The sequence below is a fragment of the Myripristis murdjan genome, chromosome 15 (assembly GCF_902150065.1).
Source record: "Myripristis murdjan chromosome 15, fMyrMur1.1, whole genome shotgun sequence".
NCBI lineage: Eukaryota > Metazoa > Chordata > Actinopteri > Holocentriformes > Holocentridae > Myripristis > Myripristis murdjan.
In genome coordinates, this window is record NC_043994.1 from 28,129,277 (window position 1) to 28,146,728 (window position 17,452).

Genomic DNA, 17,452 nt, shown 5'->3' on the forward strand with positions numbered 1-17,452 from the left:
GTTGGTTATGTTTTCAGCAAGTTAGCTGCTGCCCACAGTGGACCGCATGTGCAAAGCTAATGTTAGCTATTTATATTGTGGGCATAACTCTGTTACTTTATGTAAATTCAATAACAGGCAATGTGATATCCATATCATGCATTGTTAATTAGGAAAAGCAAATCGATCCCTCTCTCACAAGATGCAGGCAACAGTTTTGTTTTACAACTACGACTACAGGCCTGTGACATCAAATCGTGCCCGTAAGATGATAAAAATCTTTCTTTCTCTCTACAGGATGACAGCGGGAGTTAAACGCGCTGCAACATCACAGAGATCAGACGTTACTTCAGATGTTGCAGAAGAAAAAATATGTTCAATCCAATAATGTTTCAGCACTGAGATCTGCAATTTTTTTCCAGAAATGATGGCACAAGGTCCTTCCCGTCTTTTGCATAGTTCATTTATGGTTCACATAAAAAAAAAAAATAAAAAAAAAACAGAAATTAACCGGTTATGTAACACATCACTCACGCCATCAGTCAGTTCCTCGGTTTTGATTTGGTCACCGACACAAAATCTGTGCGCGAGAACCGTCGACTAACGTGAGTGTGTGAGTGTTCCTCTGGCCGCGTCGTGTGCTGGTGTGTGTGCCTGTCTTTGAAAGCAAAGGTTCATAAGTGCATGCATGCATGCGGGCGCATTCGTCGCATTGTGTGTTTGCGTGTGTGTGTGTGTGTGTGTGTGTGTGTGCATTCCTTCAAGCTTGTGTGTCTGTGAGCGAGAGGTTGATTGACAGCGGGAGAGCGGGTGCCTGGCCGTGCCTGTGGTCGAGGCCGGCTGTGGGAGATGGAGGGTGTTAAGTCGTCAGTATGAGGCATATGTCAGAGATCAGCGCTGCGCTCTGCAGATCACTGAGATGAGGAGCGAGGAAGGTTCAGAGAGAGAGAGAGAGAGATTACTGGGGGCTTGATGCCTCGACCACAGGCAGAGGAGCTGCTCATCACACACACACAAACACACACACACACACACACACACACACACACACACATCCCTGTCTCCCTCTGCTCTTCCTCACACACAGTGTACACACACACATGCCCGGCTCTCCAGAGGCCGCGTGCAAAGCCCTGTGTTAATAAGATTGTCTTCCTCTCCGGGTGGAAGCGAGCGCTCCTTTGTCTCCTGAATAATGACAGGGGGAATAAGAGCCCGGCTCTTGAACCTCTTGAACCTCTTGAGTGTCGGCAGCTGAAGAAAAACAAAGTGGTGGGGATTAAATTCGAGGCCGGGTGGATGTGCGGCGGTAACGTTTCTGTCAACTGTCGTATCTGAAACGCCGTGAGCTCAGAGGAGTCAAACCAATGCAGAACGCTGGTTTGCAGATCGAAAACCGCACTTCTCATCAGTCATAAAATCACTGTTTGAAATAAATCTGGGTTATCCTCAATCCCAATCTGTCCTACAGTATATTCTTCCTATATTTCTGAACATCTAGTGTTGCTGCTTGTAGCTTTTTGGAGAGCGGCTCATCCAAACAACTTCACAACAACTTGACACTGCACTTCCTCCTCAGGTCCTCAGGAATACACCCACCGAGTGTGAAGTCAACCGGATGAGCAGCAGACGAGATAATCCAAGGACAGACAGACACACGGACAGACAGTCCTTCCATTTTAGTTGGATACAGAGCGACAAAGTTGGGTATCACCCTTCTATTAGAGGAGCCGTGCTTGATTAAGCCACAACATACACTGTTGAGGCGCCCTTGAGCAAGACACTGAATCCCTACCGGCTCCAGGGCTGCTGTTCACAAATTCAATAAAGCATCACATTAATTTAACCAATACTTCTCAGACGTGAATAGCTCTGCTGCGTTGAAAGCGTCCACAGAACTGAGCGTGTTGACTTCGGGCGGCTTCATCCAAACAAGCTCAGAGCGCCAGGGGTTAAACCTCAAAACGAGTCCGCAGCTTCATCAAATCGCCCGGGGGTCTGTCACTGTGTCCTCAAGGTCAGCGTCCCATTTACTGTGAAGGCAAGCGGCTCCACGGTTTGTTTCTTAATTGCGACACAGCGCCGCGGTCACGTGCTGCGGCTAAGTCCCACCCGGCTCCAGAAGCACATTGCACCAGTCGTTTCTCCCAGAAGAATTCAAGGTCATCAGAACGGGAGGTTTTTGAGGCTTAGAGCGATCAGACCGGCCAGCTACGAGATGAATCACCGCCTCATGAAAGCGGATTCACAGGAAACAACACCGAGATGCAAAAGGTGCAAGACTGTGTACTTAAAGCAGCTACAAGGAGTTTTTAACCGCTTATTGAACAAAATTATATTCAACACTGATGCTTCTGCATGACCTACATGAGCAAACAAGCCCATCAGTGAGAATATTGGCTATTTCTCTATTTGTCGGGCCAGGTTTTACAGGTTTTGCATTATTAGCTATTTCAAAGGAAGCGGGAGGAGTTTTTCCTTGAGTGATGTATTTTGTGTTTATGGTTGACACCGGGGCAGAAACAGCAAAGAAATAAAGAAAAGAATTGACTGAAGAACGCACAATAAAAGCTAAAAGAGACGGTGATATGGCACGGGCAAACTAAACCTTGGTTGTTCATTCAGGAGATGGAGAGAATCGCTGGAAAGGATTCAAAACCGCCCCTGAATTGAATTGAACTCCTCCTTGCCAGGTAGGTATTTTATGTAAGAAGTGCATTGCTATGCATGGTTTTACATCAGTACATGAATTTACGTCGGCGGGTAACACAAAGCTAGCCAAGGCGAGGATCCCACAGCTCAGACAGAGACAGGTCAGGAGGGCTTACTGACCAAATGTGCTGTTATTCTTGATGAAAATTGTAATTTGGTTTTGGATTATTGTCATTGGTACAAATCAATTCTAGTTGTTCGCCGATATCCAGCCTGAAACTTTGCTGCTTGGTTGGACTTTGATTGTCGTGTCTCGTCATGAACTTTGTTTGAAACTTTGACTCACTGATCAAACGATTTTATTAAGCATTTTAAAATTCAAAGAATGCATTTGTGACATTATCTCTTACATTAGCACTTATCAGCGTGATGCATTGAAATCCGACATTTCTCCTCTTGTGAGTTCTTTAAAGCACTTTAACGTAATGGACTGCATTTCGACAGCGCTTTCCTAGTCTACTGAGTACTCAAAGTGCTTTACAATGTTTGCCACACACACACACACACACACACACACACACACACAGAGTGATGGCCGAGGCTGCCATGCGAGGTGCCAAGCTGCCCATCAGCAGCGCTTAGGGGATTCAGTGTCTTGCTCAAAGACACTTGGATGCTCTCTGGAGGAGTTGGGGATCAAACCAGGAACTTTCTGATCACTTTACCTCTTGAGCCGCACGGCCCCTCAACCTTTTTTGGCTTCAGGACCCCCAAAATGGATACACAAAAGGCTGTGTACCTGTGTTTGATAAGATGTAGTCTGATCAGATTAAGTGGTAACACTTTACAATACGAGTACAACAATTAATGTTAGTTAATGCTGTAATAAACATTAAGTAACAGGTAATAAACATTAAGTAACAGTTAACTAACTAACTAATGTGTCTAAGAATCATGTACTAATGCTGTTCATGCTAAGGTATTAATTTATACGTTATTTAAGGGTTATTGTAGATATTATTAACATTAGTAAATGCCATAATAATCATTAACTAACGGTTAATTAACCATTACGGCATTAACTAACATTAACTAACGTTAATTGTTGTACTCTTATTGTAAAGTGTTGCCAATTAAGCTATTCTCTAAGTGTCTACACTGTAGATTAGCAGATTAACAGAGAAGAGTGGGAGACCTATGAGCAGAATAGTCATTCTTATACAGTCTCTCATTGGACTAACTACTTGCCAATGAAATAATAGTGAAATTAAAATATTTCCCATTTTTTTGGGGACCGCCGGGAACCCCCACAAGGACCCCTGGGCGTCCCCGGACCCCAGGTTGAGAGCCGCTGTGCTACACCATGTAAGGGGCAGGCAGCAGTGGCCTCCTGGCAGCAGGGAGTTATGGATGGTGCAGAGTAAGACGACAGAGTACATGCTGTAGTTTTTTATATCTGCAGTCAGTCCTTGAGTCCTGAGCGGATGACTTCCTCCCACAGTGTGCCCAAATTTTTTTTTTTTTTTTTTTTTTACACGGGACACTTGGTCCGCTCGCTGCTGTAGCACCTCCACCCCCAGCAGCACAGACAGCACAAGCACACATCCAACGAGGAGAGGTATGCACACACAAACACACACACTCACACACACATATATATTTCACACTTTTATATGTGTGTGTGTGTGTATTTTTACAATATTATTTACTCACTGCAGCCTAAATTCATGACAACTGAGATGCAGATATATATTTTATCATAACTGAGCAGCAAAGGTTGGATATTGACTAGTGAGCACAATCTATTTTACGTGTGTGTGTGTGTGTGTGTGTGTGTGTGTGTGTGTTTATCACAGAGAGAATACCTCAATGCTAAATTATTCTTTCCATATGAATAACGGCACATTTTTGTTGGACCCCTGCGTAGGACTTTAAAATGCTCTCAGTGTGTGTGTTAGTATCCGTATTGTTGTAGTTTCCGGCGTGCAGCGCTCCACTGTGTGACATCTGTCGCCTTCGCCTCTTGAGGCCATAAGCTCATCTAGCCGCCGTGCGATGGTGACCTTGACAGCTCCAAGCATCAAAAGCCTGGAGGAACATTCCGGTGCGTTGGCCCGACACCTGGACTTTGCGATGTGTCTGCTTGTTACACCTTGGTTTTTTTATCAGTATCTGCAGAAGTGCAACAGAATAACAAAGTGTGTCACAAAAAATGACTGAATGTGAGCTCTACGTCCAATTAAACCTGGGAGGAAACAACTTTTTTTTTTTTTTTTTTTAAATTTTGCAAAGCTAACCAATGACATTATTATCTTCTCTTCTACTCTTGCAGAACGCATGAATGCATCTAACAGCAAATACTAATAAATAAATAAATAATAACCAGGAAAGCCGTGGTAATAAATAAATCAGTGTGGAAGGTAATGGATGGGCGTAGAGACGTGCAGAAGGCTCAACCCTCGTCCTTTTTCTTTTGGATGATTCACCTCAGCCGGTGAGGTCGGAGCCTCGTGTCGTGTTCCTGGGCGTCTGGGATCGCGCCCCCGATTCTCCGCACGGTGCAGCCGGGGATCGCCTTCACCTAGACCGCCACGAGGCATACCGTCTGCAAGCTGTGTGCCTGCACCGATGCTGCTCCACGCCTGGCTCCTGCACGGTCTCCATCAGCTGCAAAGACCTCGCCCCCGGTCACAGAGCTCCCTTATCCAAGACGGGCTCAGAGGAGCTGGTTTCACTGGGGTCAAGGCTGAAATGAACCCGTATGCCTTTGGCTGTCAGTTTGCAGCTTAGCAAGATATTGCAAATCCATATAATGCAGTCCATGGAGGAATACGGTCACAGGGGACGTTACTGTAATACAGCGCCTTTATGATGTAACATTTTATACCGGCCTTACTGCCGATCTATACCTCGCTGCTGGCTTATTATTATTATTGTGAAGCCATAACATGACTAGGGAAGGTTGATAACTTTAGCTTTCTCAACAAAATTACGATTACCCAGCAGCCGAATCTGTAAGCTGTAGGCAACCCAGGTGTATGAACAGGGCTAAAAGTTTGCTGTGTTCCACCATCATCAAATTACAGTTAATAATAATAATAATAATAACAAAGCCACAAATAGACACATGAGCTCATCACCCAACAGATTTCGGCGCATCCCATGAACCAAAATCTCCCAGCAGAAGCACGTGGTGACAGTGGCAAGAAAAAAACTTGTAACCCTATAAAGCCTGAACTATGAAAGAATTGGCAGAAAATACCAGTTTTTTTTTTAATTGAACCCTTTATTTAGTCCTATAACAAAATATATTAAAAAAATAAATGTTATTACACGACCTTTCTGTTGTATGATATATGATATGTACTTAAAGTGCCAGTGGTATGGTCCAGGGTGAACAGGGGAAGTGTTCAAAGGTATACAACAGTATTTTGGTCAAATATTGATTAAACTGAAAACGAAAATGATACAAATGGCTTTATAGGGTTAACTTAAGAAAAATAACCTCAAGCAGAGCCTTATCTTACTCTGGGTGGGCGGCCATCTGCTGGGATTCTGGGAAGCACTACCGCTTTTGTCCACAGAGGGCGCCAAAATCAACCCGTAATGGAAGTCCCTTGTAGCCGCTTTAAACCTGTTTTACAAGCCCACATGTCCCCTAAAGCTTTACTTTTTCACACCCTGCATCTGAGCTGCTTTTTATCTTTGATGAGTATGATGATTTGTGATTTGTCATTCATAGATACAGTGTTTTATGATATATTGTTGTGACTATTATTGTACTTTTAAGGTTGTTGTTTTTTTAAGTTTCTGGCTTGATTAGATAGATAGATAGATAGATAGATAGATAGATAGATAGATAGATAGATAGATAGATACTTTATTCATCCTGAAGGAAATTCACAGTTTTCAGCAGTATCCACAGAGTACAAGATTAAGTAAATCAAAAATAAAGAATAAGTAAATCAAAAATAAAGAATAAAAGATGACCCTCAGGATCTAAAGATCTAAGTACCCAATGATGCATTTGTTCGAGGTGGAATTTGTCTTTGAAGTATGGGCAGTGTACAGTGCATAAACAGGAATTCAGGATTTTCCTAAATTTCTTAAAAAACAAAACTGAAACAAGGGTTACAGGTTCTGCGGAAGCGCAATGTGATAATTTCACGTTCTTGTAGCAAAGGGGTTACGTCATCTCGCATGAATAATCCACGAGCGGTTCAAAATAAATTTCATGGGTTGTGAAAGCTTTACTGATGAGTCAGATTTTTATGTCACTATATCGAAAGTGTTGTTGGTGACGTTACGTCATGGGTATATGTGGGTGAAAAAAGTCCATGTTCTCCAACCAAAACTGAACTGAAACTAAAAGTCGGAGGAGCGGGTTTTCTATTTTTATGGTAGATGTTTTAAAGTTTGAGTGTGCGGTGTGTGCATGTTCAGCAAAACCCTCAACTGGGACACTAAACGATAAAAAAGTCATACCAACAACAAACGTGAAAGGTGTTTATTTATTCATTTATTTACTTTTTTCTTTTTTCTTTTTTTTTTTTTTTTTTACCTTTTTCCCCTCTCTGCCGTAATCTACACCGCCATTACTCCCCCAGCGGAGCCGATCCCTATCGCCGCCGTTCTCCGTGTCCCGACATTATTGGCCGTGTTTGTTTTGTTCATCGAAAGAAAAGGAAGAGAGAGTATGCGGTGTAGGTAGCGATAAGAATAGCTGTTTTATTGTGTGCCACTGCCTTGGCCCCTAATGCCGAATGTGTTATCTGAGTGTGCAGCATGCCACACTAAGCTGTGTGCATGTGACGCATGGCTGAGCAGCATTCCTCCTCCTGAGTGCATCGCAGGGCAGAGATAGTAGGAAGGCAGAGGGAGAGAAAGAGAGAGAGAGAGGGGGAGATATGAAGGCAGAGAGAGCGAGCAACACTGGGAACAAGTAGCTAAGTGGAATGAAGTGCCCTGTGCTGCAGATAAGATCGTCCTCCCTCCCCGGCCGGCATCACTAAAGCAATTTCAGCAAAACGAATGCGGCTTATTATTCTGTTGACGCACCACGAAAATCCCTCGCTGAGACACAAACAGAAGTAATAAAAGACCAGAGTTTGGTTTTCGCCGGCGCGCCCGAGGTTCGGCCCGGTAAACAAGACGGGGTGGAGGTGCGTCACGGAGGTCGGGGGCGGGTCGTGGGGGGGGGGGCAGGGGATTATGGGAAACGAATGTCGGGGAAGAAGAGGCTGTAGGACGGGCCGGCCACGTCCTCGGGGCGCAGGCGATCACCCGGCGTCCAGGAGGGCCCGTAAGCGCCTGGTCCTGGGGTTGTCTGTGGGCACACACACACACACACACACACACACCACACCACAATAAACAAATTACAAGTGCAGGAGTGTAACTTCAGCAGTCGATCCATACAGAGATACTGTACATGTGAGTTGGGTACACATTTTCTACCTTTATTTTTTTTAGTTTCATACATTCTTGTTATGCATTATTCAGAATAATGTATAACAAATTATATTACACATTTCCACATTTTGATTTATATTGTTATTGCGTATATTTTTTCATTTGTTCATATTGTACTCTTTCTTGATTTTTCATTCAGTTTCATGCAATACTCCGCATTTGCCTTGTATATTTTTTGTATCCTATTTTTGTTTATGTGTAGTATTTGCTTGAAGGGATCATTAAAATTCCCTCTAACATAATTTAATCTAATCTGAACCAGGTGAGTGTGTGAATAACAGCGACACTTTCCTAGCGGCAGACAGGAGGGTGTGAGGCTGTAGAAGTCGCTGACGTTGCGGTGGCACGGCGGTTTAAACGGGCAGGTTTTCTGGTGATTTCACGGTGAGGTGTGTGAAGTGTGTGACTCACGGAGCGTGCCCAGTGGAGCCGCGGCAGCGCGGACCTGAAGCAGGAGGTGACGCCCTCAGCCGGCGGCGTCTGCGGGCTGTAGTGGCACGGAGCCGGCCCCTCCCTCTGGGCTCAGAGAGAGAAAAAAACATTTTGATTGACATATCGATGGGTTCAAACTCAATACATTTTATTTAGACCAAGACTACCTTAAAGGTGCAACTACACCTGCTGGAAAACTGGATTACTTTGTGTCATTTTTGTATTGATTGATTGAGGTCACAGTGTCCCAGTGCAAACCAACAGGAGCTCAACCAAAGTCAGACGACATAACGAGTTTTAGTAATCTGGATTAAAGTGGATTTTTAGCAGTGTGGAGAGTGAATTTCTATACAAATCCCTGTAACTTTAGCTGAAGATGACGATGTAATTTGCCCTCGCTGGTTTTCATAGCAGTTATATTATATTATTATCTTATATGTAGCTTATTAGCCTAGCCCACACTTATGCACTGTTTGAGACAATGTAAAATACCATTGCCAAACTTATTTAAAAAATATTTATTTTTATTATTCTAAAAAAAATGAGTTGTTTTAGGAGAAGTTAAGGCGGAAAGATAAATGTGTTCATCTTTTTTTTTTTTTTAATACCAGACGTGTATTTCATATATACATGATAAACTAGTGTAAATAAGTTGCTGTAAGTTTTATTTTTTCACTTTTATGGAACCAGGCTAATGGCTCCTACTGACTTCAAGTCTTTATGCTAAGCTAACACAAAATGCTTCCCATAGGAACTGAACCGCTGAACGTCCAGAGGTGAAAATGGTGTTGAACATCTTGTCTCAGTTTGGGGAAGTCGGAAAAAAAAGGCCCGAAATGTTGGAGTATTCGTTTAAAAGCACAAATCTTTCTATTACCACCAGCAAAGTTAACGTTGATCATTCACACTGATTCAGAGCTAGAGCACATGGAGCTGAAAAGCCTATAAAACTTTGCATTTTGGGTTATTTCCTGTTGTTGGTTATTTGTTGGTGGTCTGTGTCCTCAGTCCTGACGGATCGCTCCACACTTCTCTCAGAGGAGCAGCTCAGGGTGACCCTCTGACACCAGCTGAGTTCAAAAGGCTTTGCTTTAACTTGGCAAAATGAACTTAACTGAATGTAAACACTCCTCAGTTGGAATAAACTGCTCCACGCGCGCTCGGTGCGAACAGAGCCTCAGTATGTAGGCCGGTGTCACACTGACCTGCGGTACACCGTGTCCTCTAACATTTTTAGACCAAAATGAGAGATTCTCTTCATCCTGAGCACATGGAAACGTTTCGTTAAAGCACACCGATTCGCCGGCCGTCATTCCAAAAAAAAAAAAACCCAGTGTGCTGTCAGACTCAGGGTTTCAGACCTGTGGCGTATTATTGATCCCCGGCATTATGACACTCGGGCTTTTCCAGTCTGTCTCTGGTTGTGTCGAGGATTTCACCCTCGATGAGTTTCATTAAAGAACAGTCCGTTTCTGTCTCTCTCTCCCTCTTCTTGCCTTTCACTTCTCCTTTACTCCTACCCACTAACACACATACTGGTCATCACCAGCGGCATGCCATGCAGAAATAGCATCACCCCCCCACCGCCACCGCCACCGCCACCCCTCCCCTCAGCCCCCCATCTTGTCCTCAGACATTAAACTGTCTCCGTGTCCCTGAACGGAGGACCGGCCTTTTTCGATTTCACACACTCTCCGGTTCTTACAGACGGACAGAAACACAGCCAGGTCTCGTTTCCTGTCTTCTGCCCCCTTGGATGTGCGGGTGCTGCCATTACGGGCCATTTGATCCCAGCAGCCCGTTCACTTGATCCCCTGCTGGCGGCTCGGTGGACCCGCGGGCCCGCCGGCTGCACCCAGAGGTGCTAATGCAGGTGTATTTCACAGGAGCCGGTGGAGGGGACATGGGGGACTCAAACTCTCGTACGAGTGGCTCTGCCTGCCATGATGGTACTTCTCCTCTGTGTGTGTGTGTGTGTGTGTGTGTGCAATGTGTGTGTTTGAGCCAAGGCACCTGGCCTACTTTCTGCTAACACGCTAGCAGCGTTCTCCCACTGTGGCGTGGATAACTGGCACATGCTGCAAATGTCTGTGAAACCTTTTAACTGTGACCTTTTGTTAAGTATGGGTTTCAGCAGGCCTCAGTGCAGCCAGCAGCCCCCCGCCTCCCCGCCAACACACACACACACACACTTTTTCAATACTTCCTGTGAATCAACTGGCTGTGGAACCAAGACTGTAACTCATAGTTTGAAAATCTGAAACAGTGATAGAAAATGACACGAGATCCTTGTGTTTAAGCAAGTAATAATATATCACGACACAGTATCCTGCAATTTAAATGCATGCATCACAATATCCCTGATCTCACAGCAAGTTCACACGAATGGTGATCTCATAAATTAATGATTTCATAACAAAGCGGCAAGACACTTCCTCCTCTGCTGATTCACTCTTCATTTGAAGGAGGAAACCAGAAGCCTGAGTCATAACGCCGTCACAGACCTGGTTTGATCATCATTTCTAACACAGTATCATTACAGAGTTGCGAAGTGGGTGAAATATCGTCCCCCAAGTTGGGAATTTTACTTTTAACCGAATTATTACTCAACACCGGATAATTAAATGCTCAGCCAGATCCTCAGCAGCTCTTGTTTTATTTCTTGGTGTTAAGTTTTCACTGCTGCGCTGTTCCTGCACCGCGCTCCCCCAGAGGTCACCCGCCAATCAAACGGCGTGGGGCGGGGCTGTGAGGTCGCTCTCCTCTCGTTTGCAGTGGACACTTTGTGTGTTTGTGAAGGCGGCGCTCTCCGTCTTGCACCGCCATGGTGGCCGTCGCCTCTCATCCCGCCGAGCCAGCTCCTCTTCTTCCTCTGTTTATTCCAAAACACCACAGAAGGGCGCCGGAGAACGGGACGTCTGTTTACATGAAAACGATGTGGATTATTACTTTAATTCGGCCGGGCTCGAGTCTCAAGGCGGGATTTGTCCTTCCGAGCAGAACGTGCAGCAGACATTGCACAAACATATCACAAATCTAGGACACACATTGGCCCCGGGATGGAAAAATTAAGTCGAATCAGAATAAGAGAGTATACATTGTTTTTGTTGTTTTTTCCTTAAACATCCTCAGCTCAGTGGACGTTTCTCTTTGCATGTTCTCGTCTCATCTCGGGACAAATTTGAATCCTTCCTTTCCTTTGCACAGGCGTATTTGGACAAGACCTGCCTCTCCCGGTGTAAACCATTAAGACGGCTCACCTTTGACCCAGTAATATCCGTCCAACCTGTCCGTCTCCATCAGCTGTCTGTAAAGGGGCCGCGGCCCACAGAAACCGCCGCTCACGGGATTTGTTGGGCTGCTTAACCTTTCACAGTAAACTTGTCTCGGAGTCGCCGTGACACCACTAAAAGCAGAAAAACTGCTCCCAACTCTGCAGTAATAACGCCCCCGGGATTTCTTAGCACCTTTCCTTCTCTGTCAACACCCGGCAGCTGCCAGCACGGCTCAAATATCCACCAGCTACCGCACTGGTGAGGCTGCAACCCTGCGCAATATGAACCAAACCCGACCTGCCAGCCAGCACAGCGCCATAACAGGCGCTCAAATGAGGCGAATGATATAATCAGATAACCTCTGGTATCGTTTTTCTTTGACCCTTATGGTTGTCATAACTAACGCTGTTGTGTACAGCGCATACCGCCGCGGATGAGGTCACGGCGTTGGGTCACGGGGTGAGGTGCAACCAAAACCTATTGAAAGTCATTGGTAAATGAGCCCCCTTTTTGTAAGCAGTGGAAAGATTGGTCCTAATAACCAGCGGTGGTGACTAGATACTTACAGGCAGAAAGCTGATACGTTTCACGGCCGACCGAAACATCACATGCCTGCAAGCAGAGAGGAGAGAGAGAGTGTGTGTGAGAGAGAGAGAGAGAGAGCAGAGAAGCGGCCTGTCAGAAAGAGAGAGGAGAGAGGGAGAAAACAGTGAGGGGGGAAGGAGTGAGAGAAGAAAGGAAGAAGGCCACGCATGATCAGAGGTAGAGAAAATGAGAGAGCAGGTTGGTGATTGCTCTGCTATCGCTGCGCTGCGAGGAGATTAGAGAGGGAGAGAGAGAGAGAGCGATGCGGTGATCAAGGGATGATTCATGGGACTTGTGCTCGGCTGCGATTCGGCGGGGCTGATCAGAGGGAGGCAGGGCGCTAAAGCGAGGCTGTTTGTCGAGGGCTTTACTTGCAGGGAATCTTCTCCACTGGCGCTGCTGTCACATTGTAGTCGCACGGCGAAGTGTTTACATCCTGGCATAAAGGGAATAAAGTGGAGATAAATCAGTGTTTGAGGATATACGGAGGTGCGACCACGGGATCGTTTTGTCTGCTGCGTTGCTCTGTCAACAACATGCCTCTGTTTCTGGCACTTTCTGTATTCAGATAGTCCACAGCAGGTACTTTTTTTTTTTTTTTTTTTTTTTTTTTTAATTTTAACTTTAACAGCAAGACAGTGCAGCATTGTGATGAAACACGCCACCGCCCTGTCAAATACACCTAAACAACAACAGTGAATGAACAATGCCCACACTAATTACACCCTTTTGTTTCTTAACAAGACACCAAAGTCCAAGTGGTGTGGAGGCCTATAACGTAATAACTGCCTATAATGTAATAAAATGTAATGCGATACAACCCACATCATAATGAAACCCAATGATCTAGCAAAATCTTGCAATAGTAGCAGCATTTTTGTCATTAATGTCATAATTCATGACATTATTGACTTGTTAGTACAGTGCTGACACTTATTTTTTGGCTGGATAATCTAATATCATCAACCGATGATGCAGCAACTTTCTTTAAATCTCTTTTTACATGTTCAAAGGGTTCATATTTCGTGCAAGTAACATGATATCCGCTGTATTATTTTAAAGTAAAGACACAGCTGCTCATTTCCTCTTTACTGAGAGAGGGTTTCTCTCACTGTCGACAAAACATCATCCATTTAATCTCGGCTGACGTCAGAGAGCCATAATGGTTAATATAATTTTGCCAATAACAAGAATTATGGTTTCAAGATTTTATTGCATTATTGGCTTTACGTTATGGGCTTCATTACATTTAGTTTTATTGCATTACAGGTCTCTATAGGGTCCTGGTATGGGACAGAGGTCTGTATATGCCAGGAAGGGGGTTAAAGGTCACAGCTAAACCACCCCCACCTTGTCTCTGACGCCCAGGGTGACGATGTCGGGACGGGGGCAGGTTTTAAAGGCGTAGGAGGCCCGGCGCTTCAGGACCTCCCGGGTGGAGTCGGGGTAGTCGTACGCCCCGGGTAGAAGCAGATCCCCTTTATGCGTGCCCCAAACCGGGACGCTCCTGCCTGGGCTTTTAAAACCATAAGTCTTCTTCACCGGGTTCAGCTCAGCCTCCTCGGTGAAGTCCTGGATGCGGTAGTGACCTGGGACGGGCGTGTCCTGGAAGAAATGAGAAGACGGAGGCCCGAGGGAACGTGTGACCTCATCGGTGTCGGGACGAACACTCTGTCCTAAATTATCACCGCGCTGCATCACCGCTGCCCCGTTCTCTTCAAGAGCTAAATGCAGCCGGGGTGATTCCAGCAGAGAGCCATGAAACATCAGTGTGGTGTGGTAAAAATCCATTATGAACATAACATCGTGAATCATTGTGAAAAAACCATCACATTAAACGGGATGTTAATAAACAACAATACACAAAATGAAGTGGTACGCTGGTCAGGGACAATACCGCACAGTAAAGCCGAATTTTAACACAGTTTTATCATTAATTTATTGTTGAATTTTTTATGAGCGACCGCTGAGAATATATTCCAGAAATAAAAATGGTTCCCTCTACAGTGTTGCTGCTGGTGTTGTTGTTACTTACAGGTACAGTATCAGAGGTAAACGAGTAATGGGAGATTCTGGCGCTCATCAGGACGGCTCTCAGCCAATCAAAACGCGAGACTGGAGGAGGTCATGGGGCTGTGGTCTTATTTCCCATAATCCTTTTTGAATGCAATTGCGCTTTAACAGCAGAAGTGAGGAACTTAATTCCATGTTCAGCACCTCGTGTTCTTGAATCTTTTTATGGTAATAACGCAAAACTTAATCTGGCATTTTATAAAGAAACACTGGTACCCTGCTTTATGTATTTTCTTAAAAAATGTGTTTGCTAACTGCTCAGTTTCTAATATTATCTCACGAGCCAAGTCATGAATGGTACCATATGTGACCAGCTAGGGATCCAGATAACTGGGGACACCTTTAATAAACCGATTATCCATCATATTTTTTTTTTTTTTCATAAGCAACATCAATACAGAATCAATAGTCATAATCAGCTCACACATAGACAGAGATTTGAAATATATCATGTCTATATGCATGAAAAAGAATACAAACAAGAGAAAGGAAAATAAAAATATATAAACATGCATGCCATTAGAAGAATCCGAAAAAAAATATATGAGTGACTTCTGCTTTTAATTAATTCGAGGATAGCTTCTAGTAAAACTACCAATTTTACTAGATTTGTATTTTGAAAATGCTGTAGAATTAATTAATTAATCCCAGAATTGCCTAAGTTTTATCGCATTATTAAAAAGTATGGATAAAGCTGGAAACCGTCCCCCTGCAGCTCCTCCAGTAGCTGCTGGATGATGGTGACCCAGTCGCCCCTGTTATGTGCGGTGATCTAAAATACCTCACCACCAGCCTCCATTTAACTTCTCTCCAACCATTAGGACCATTAAGTTATTCAATGAGATTCAGAGCAGATGTCCTCAACGGCGATTCCTAACCATAATTCTCCTCGTGTTTACTAAGAAATTGTCTAATTTGTCGTTTCCTAGAAAAAGAAAGAAAAAAAATCAGCGTCCAGGACACCAAATTCAAATGACTTAATGTTGTTTGAATCCATTAGAAGCTGTACAGTGTCTGAAGCCTGAGTCTAATTGTAGTGTTTCAAAACTGGGAGTGGATTGGATTGTTGTTAAGGTCAACAAGCAGGTACAGGTAATTCATAAATGTTGTTGAATTTCTCTCCGTATATAACCGACGTTTCTTGTCCTTATGATTAGCATGACGTCAGAGGTGTATTTGAGAATGACATTTGTTCAGTGGAATATTCACATTTTGTTCTGTCAGTGTTCAGCCATCTTGTTGTGGTATCTTTGGTAATCCTTGTAAGCCAACATGGCCAAAAAAAAATATAGTTTTAGGTTCAGTAGGACAAGCTCCTCATTGGACTTTAAGACTTTGAGGCATAAATATTGAACTGCAGCGCTGCACTCAATCATTTTACGCATACACAATACACTGGAGAGAGATGGGAGATATGAGAAAGACATATAACCATTAACAACCTACATGGAGGCAATGGATCTTATTGCTACTGTAGCTATACATTATTGATGGACAAATACAGTGGTTCTCAAAGTGGAGTCCAGATAAGCCCAAGGGTCCTTGAGGGGCTTCCAGGAGGTTCATTTCATTCAAAAACATGGAAAAACGGGGATTAGTAAAAAAAAAATAAATAAATAAATAAATACAAAAAAAAATACAAAAAAAAAAACATGATAATTTGTAAAAAAAAAAAAAAAAAAAAAAAAATTAGGGGGGACTTAAAATTAACAAGAAAAATTACCAGAGAATTAGAAAAAACAATTAATATTTGCAAAAAAGTAATGATATTAATGTAATGTAATAAAGAAAGAAAATTACATTTAACTTTTATTCGCTACACTGTATCGTGGTTGTGTCAAACCGTGAAGCCTGCATTGAACATTGAATCGTATCGTCTTATGCCTATCAAACACAGGCTAATGGTAATTTTCCTATTCGCCAATCAAAAACCACAAATCATGAAATGAGGCCGTTAATGGCAGCCGTGCAAGTTTACCTTCCAAACACTAAACATAAAAAAAAAAAAAATGCCCTAAAGCAGAAACCTACTCGGAGTGTTGCCAGCCACCAGTTCCCTCGGCCGCTCGGGTCTGCCTGCTTATGGGCCTGCACATAAACAAGAAGATAACGCTTGAGTATTTGATTTTTTGCTTGAATCGATGCATCTGTTTGCTCGCATTAACCACACGGGGTTATGAGCCGGCTTCATCGATCCTTACCTTGCGCACTCCTCCTCTGGACGTATCACTGACTCCAGAGCTGCCTTTGTTTTTCCATGTGGCCATGTTCTGCTCTGCACCAGCTGTGGTCGACTTGAGATCCGGTGACACCTGACCATCACTAAACTGCGGCTGTTACTATAGTAGCGACTCCACTATCAATCAATTTTTCAGCGAGCTGGGCTGGGCGGAGGGCTAAATTTAGACTCGTGGGCCAGTTTGACTGAGAGGAGGACACAATGGGAAGCCAGTACCAAGGTGCATAAATACTGCAAGATATACTTTGTGTTTATAAATAAGCAATTTCTCCTCTCTGGTGTGTGTTTGTGGAGTGATATTACGGTGCAGATCACGGTGATGCGGTTGATGCACATGATAAAACAATTCATGTCTCATTTGTCCCAAAACGGTGGACGTGCCTCAGCTGTTTGTGTTCCCCGAAATTGAAGTCGGAGGTGAACCTGGGGGACCTACACGGGGTCCCGGGACAGCCAGCAAGAACAGGAGCAGTTTCATTTTGTATTTCTTTCACTCTGTAGGAGAACAAAGGAGAAACAACTGAAAAGGAGTGACTGTTTTGATCATAACAGCTTCATCTGCGTCCTGTTGTCACCTCATCTCACCTCGCAGCCGTGTAACTCCGCCTGGAATGACAGATAAATCGACTCAGGCGGCGTTTCTTGGGTTAAAATCCGTGCACTAACATGCCTCTGTGGTTTTCAGGGTGGATGAAAAAGTTTGGGAGGCCTACGAGTTGAAAGCCCTTTACCTTAAGTAACTCTT

At 44.0% G+C, this 17,452-nt stretch overlaps 1 protein-coding gene across 1 annotated transcript; it reads right to left on the bottom strand.

The window, feature by feature from the left end:
- Positions 1–7,840: 7,840 nt before the first annotated feature.
- Positions 7,841–16,735, bottom strand: stpg4 (sperm-tail PG-rich repeat containing 4). Its single transcript, XM_030070147.1, has 7 exons — positions 16,670–16,735; positions 16,500–16,556; positions 13,746–14,000; positions 12,767–12,831; positions 12,377–12,422; positions 8,515–8,619; positions 7,841–7,957 (listed from the first exon to the last, which is right to left on the bottom strand). The coding sequence occupies exons 1-7, from the start codon at positions 16,733–16,735 to the stop codon at positions 7,841–7,843; spliced, it is 711 nt and encodes a 236-aa protein (XP_029926007.1).
- Positions 16,736–17,452: the final 717 nt, after the last annotated feature.

What these genes read in the sequence shown, in the direction of transcription:
- stpg4 (XM_030070147.1), bottom strand. Translation starts at nt 16,735, where the DNA reads ATGGCCACATGGAAAAACAAAGGCAGCTCTGGAGTCAGTGATACGTCC. An exon ending in AACGTATCAGCTTTCTGCCT is followed by an intron (nt 8,620 to 12,376) that starts GTAAGTATCTAG and finishes CTCTGAGCCCAG; the next exon opens with AGGGAGGGGCCGGCTCCGTG. An exon ending in GGCTCCACTGGGCACGCTCC is followed by an intron (nt 7,958 to 8,514) that starts GTGAGTCACACA and finishes GTGTGCCCACAG; the next exon opens with ACAACCCCAGGACCAGGCGC.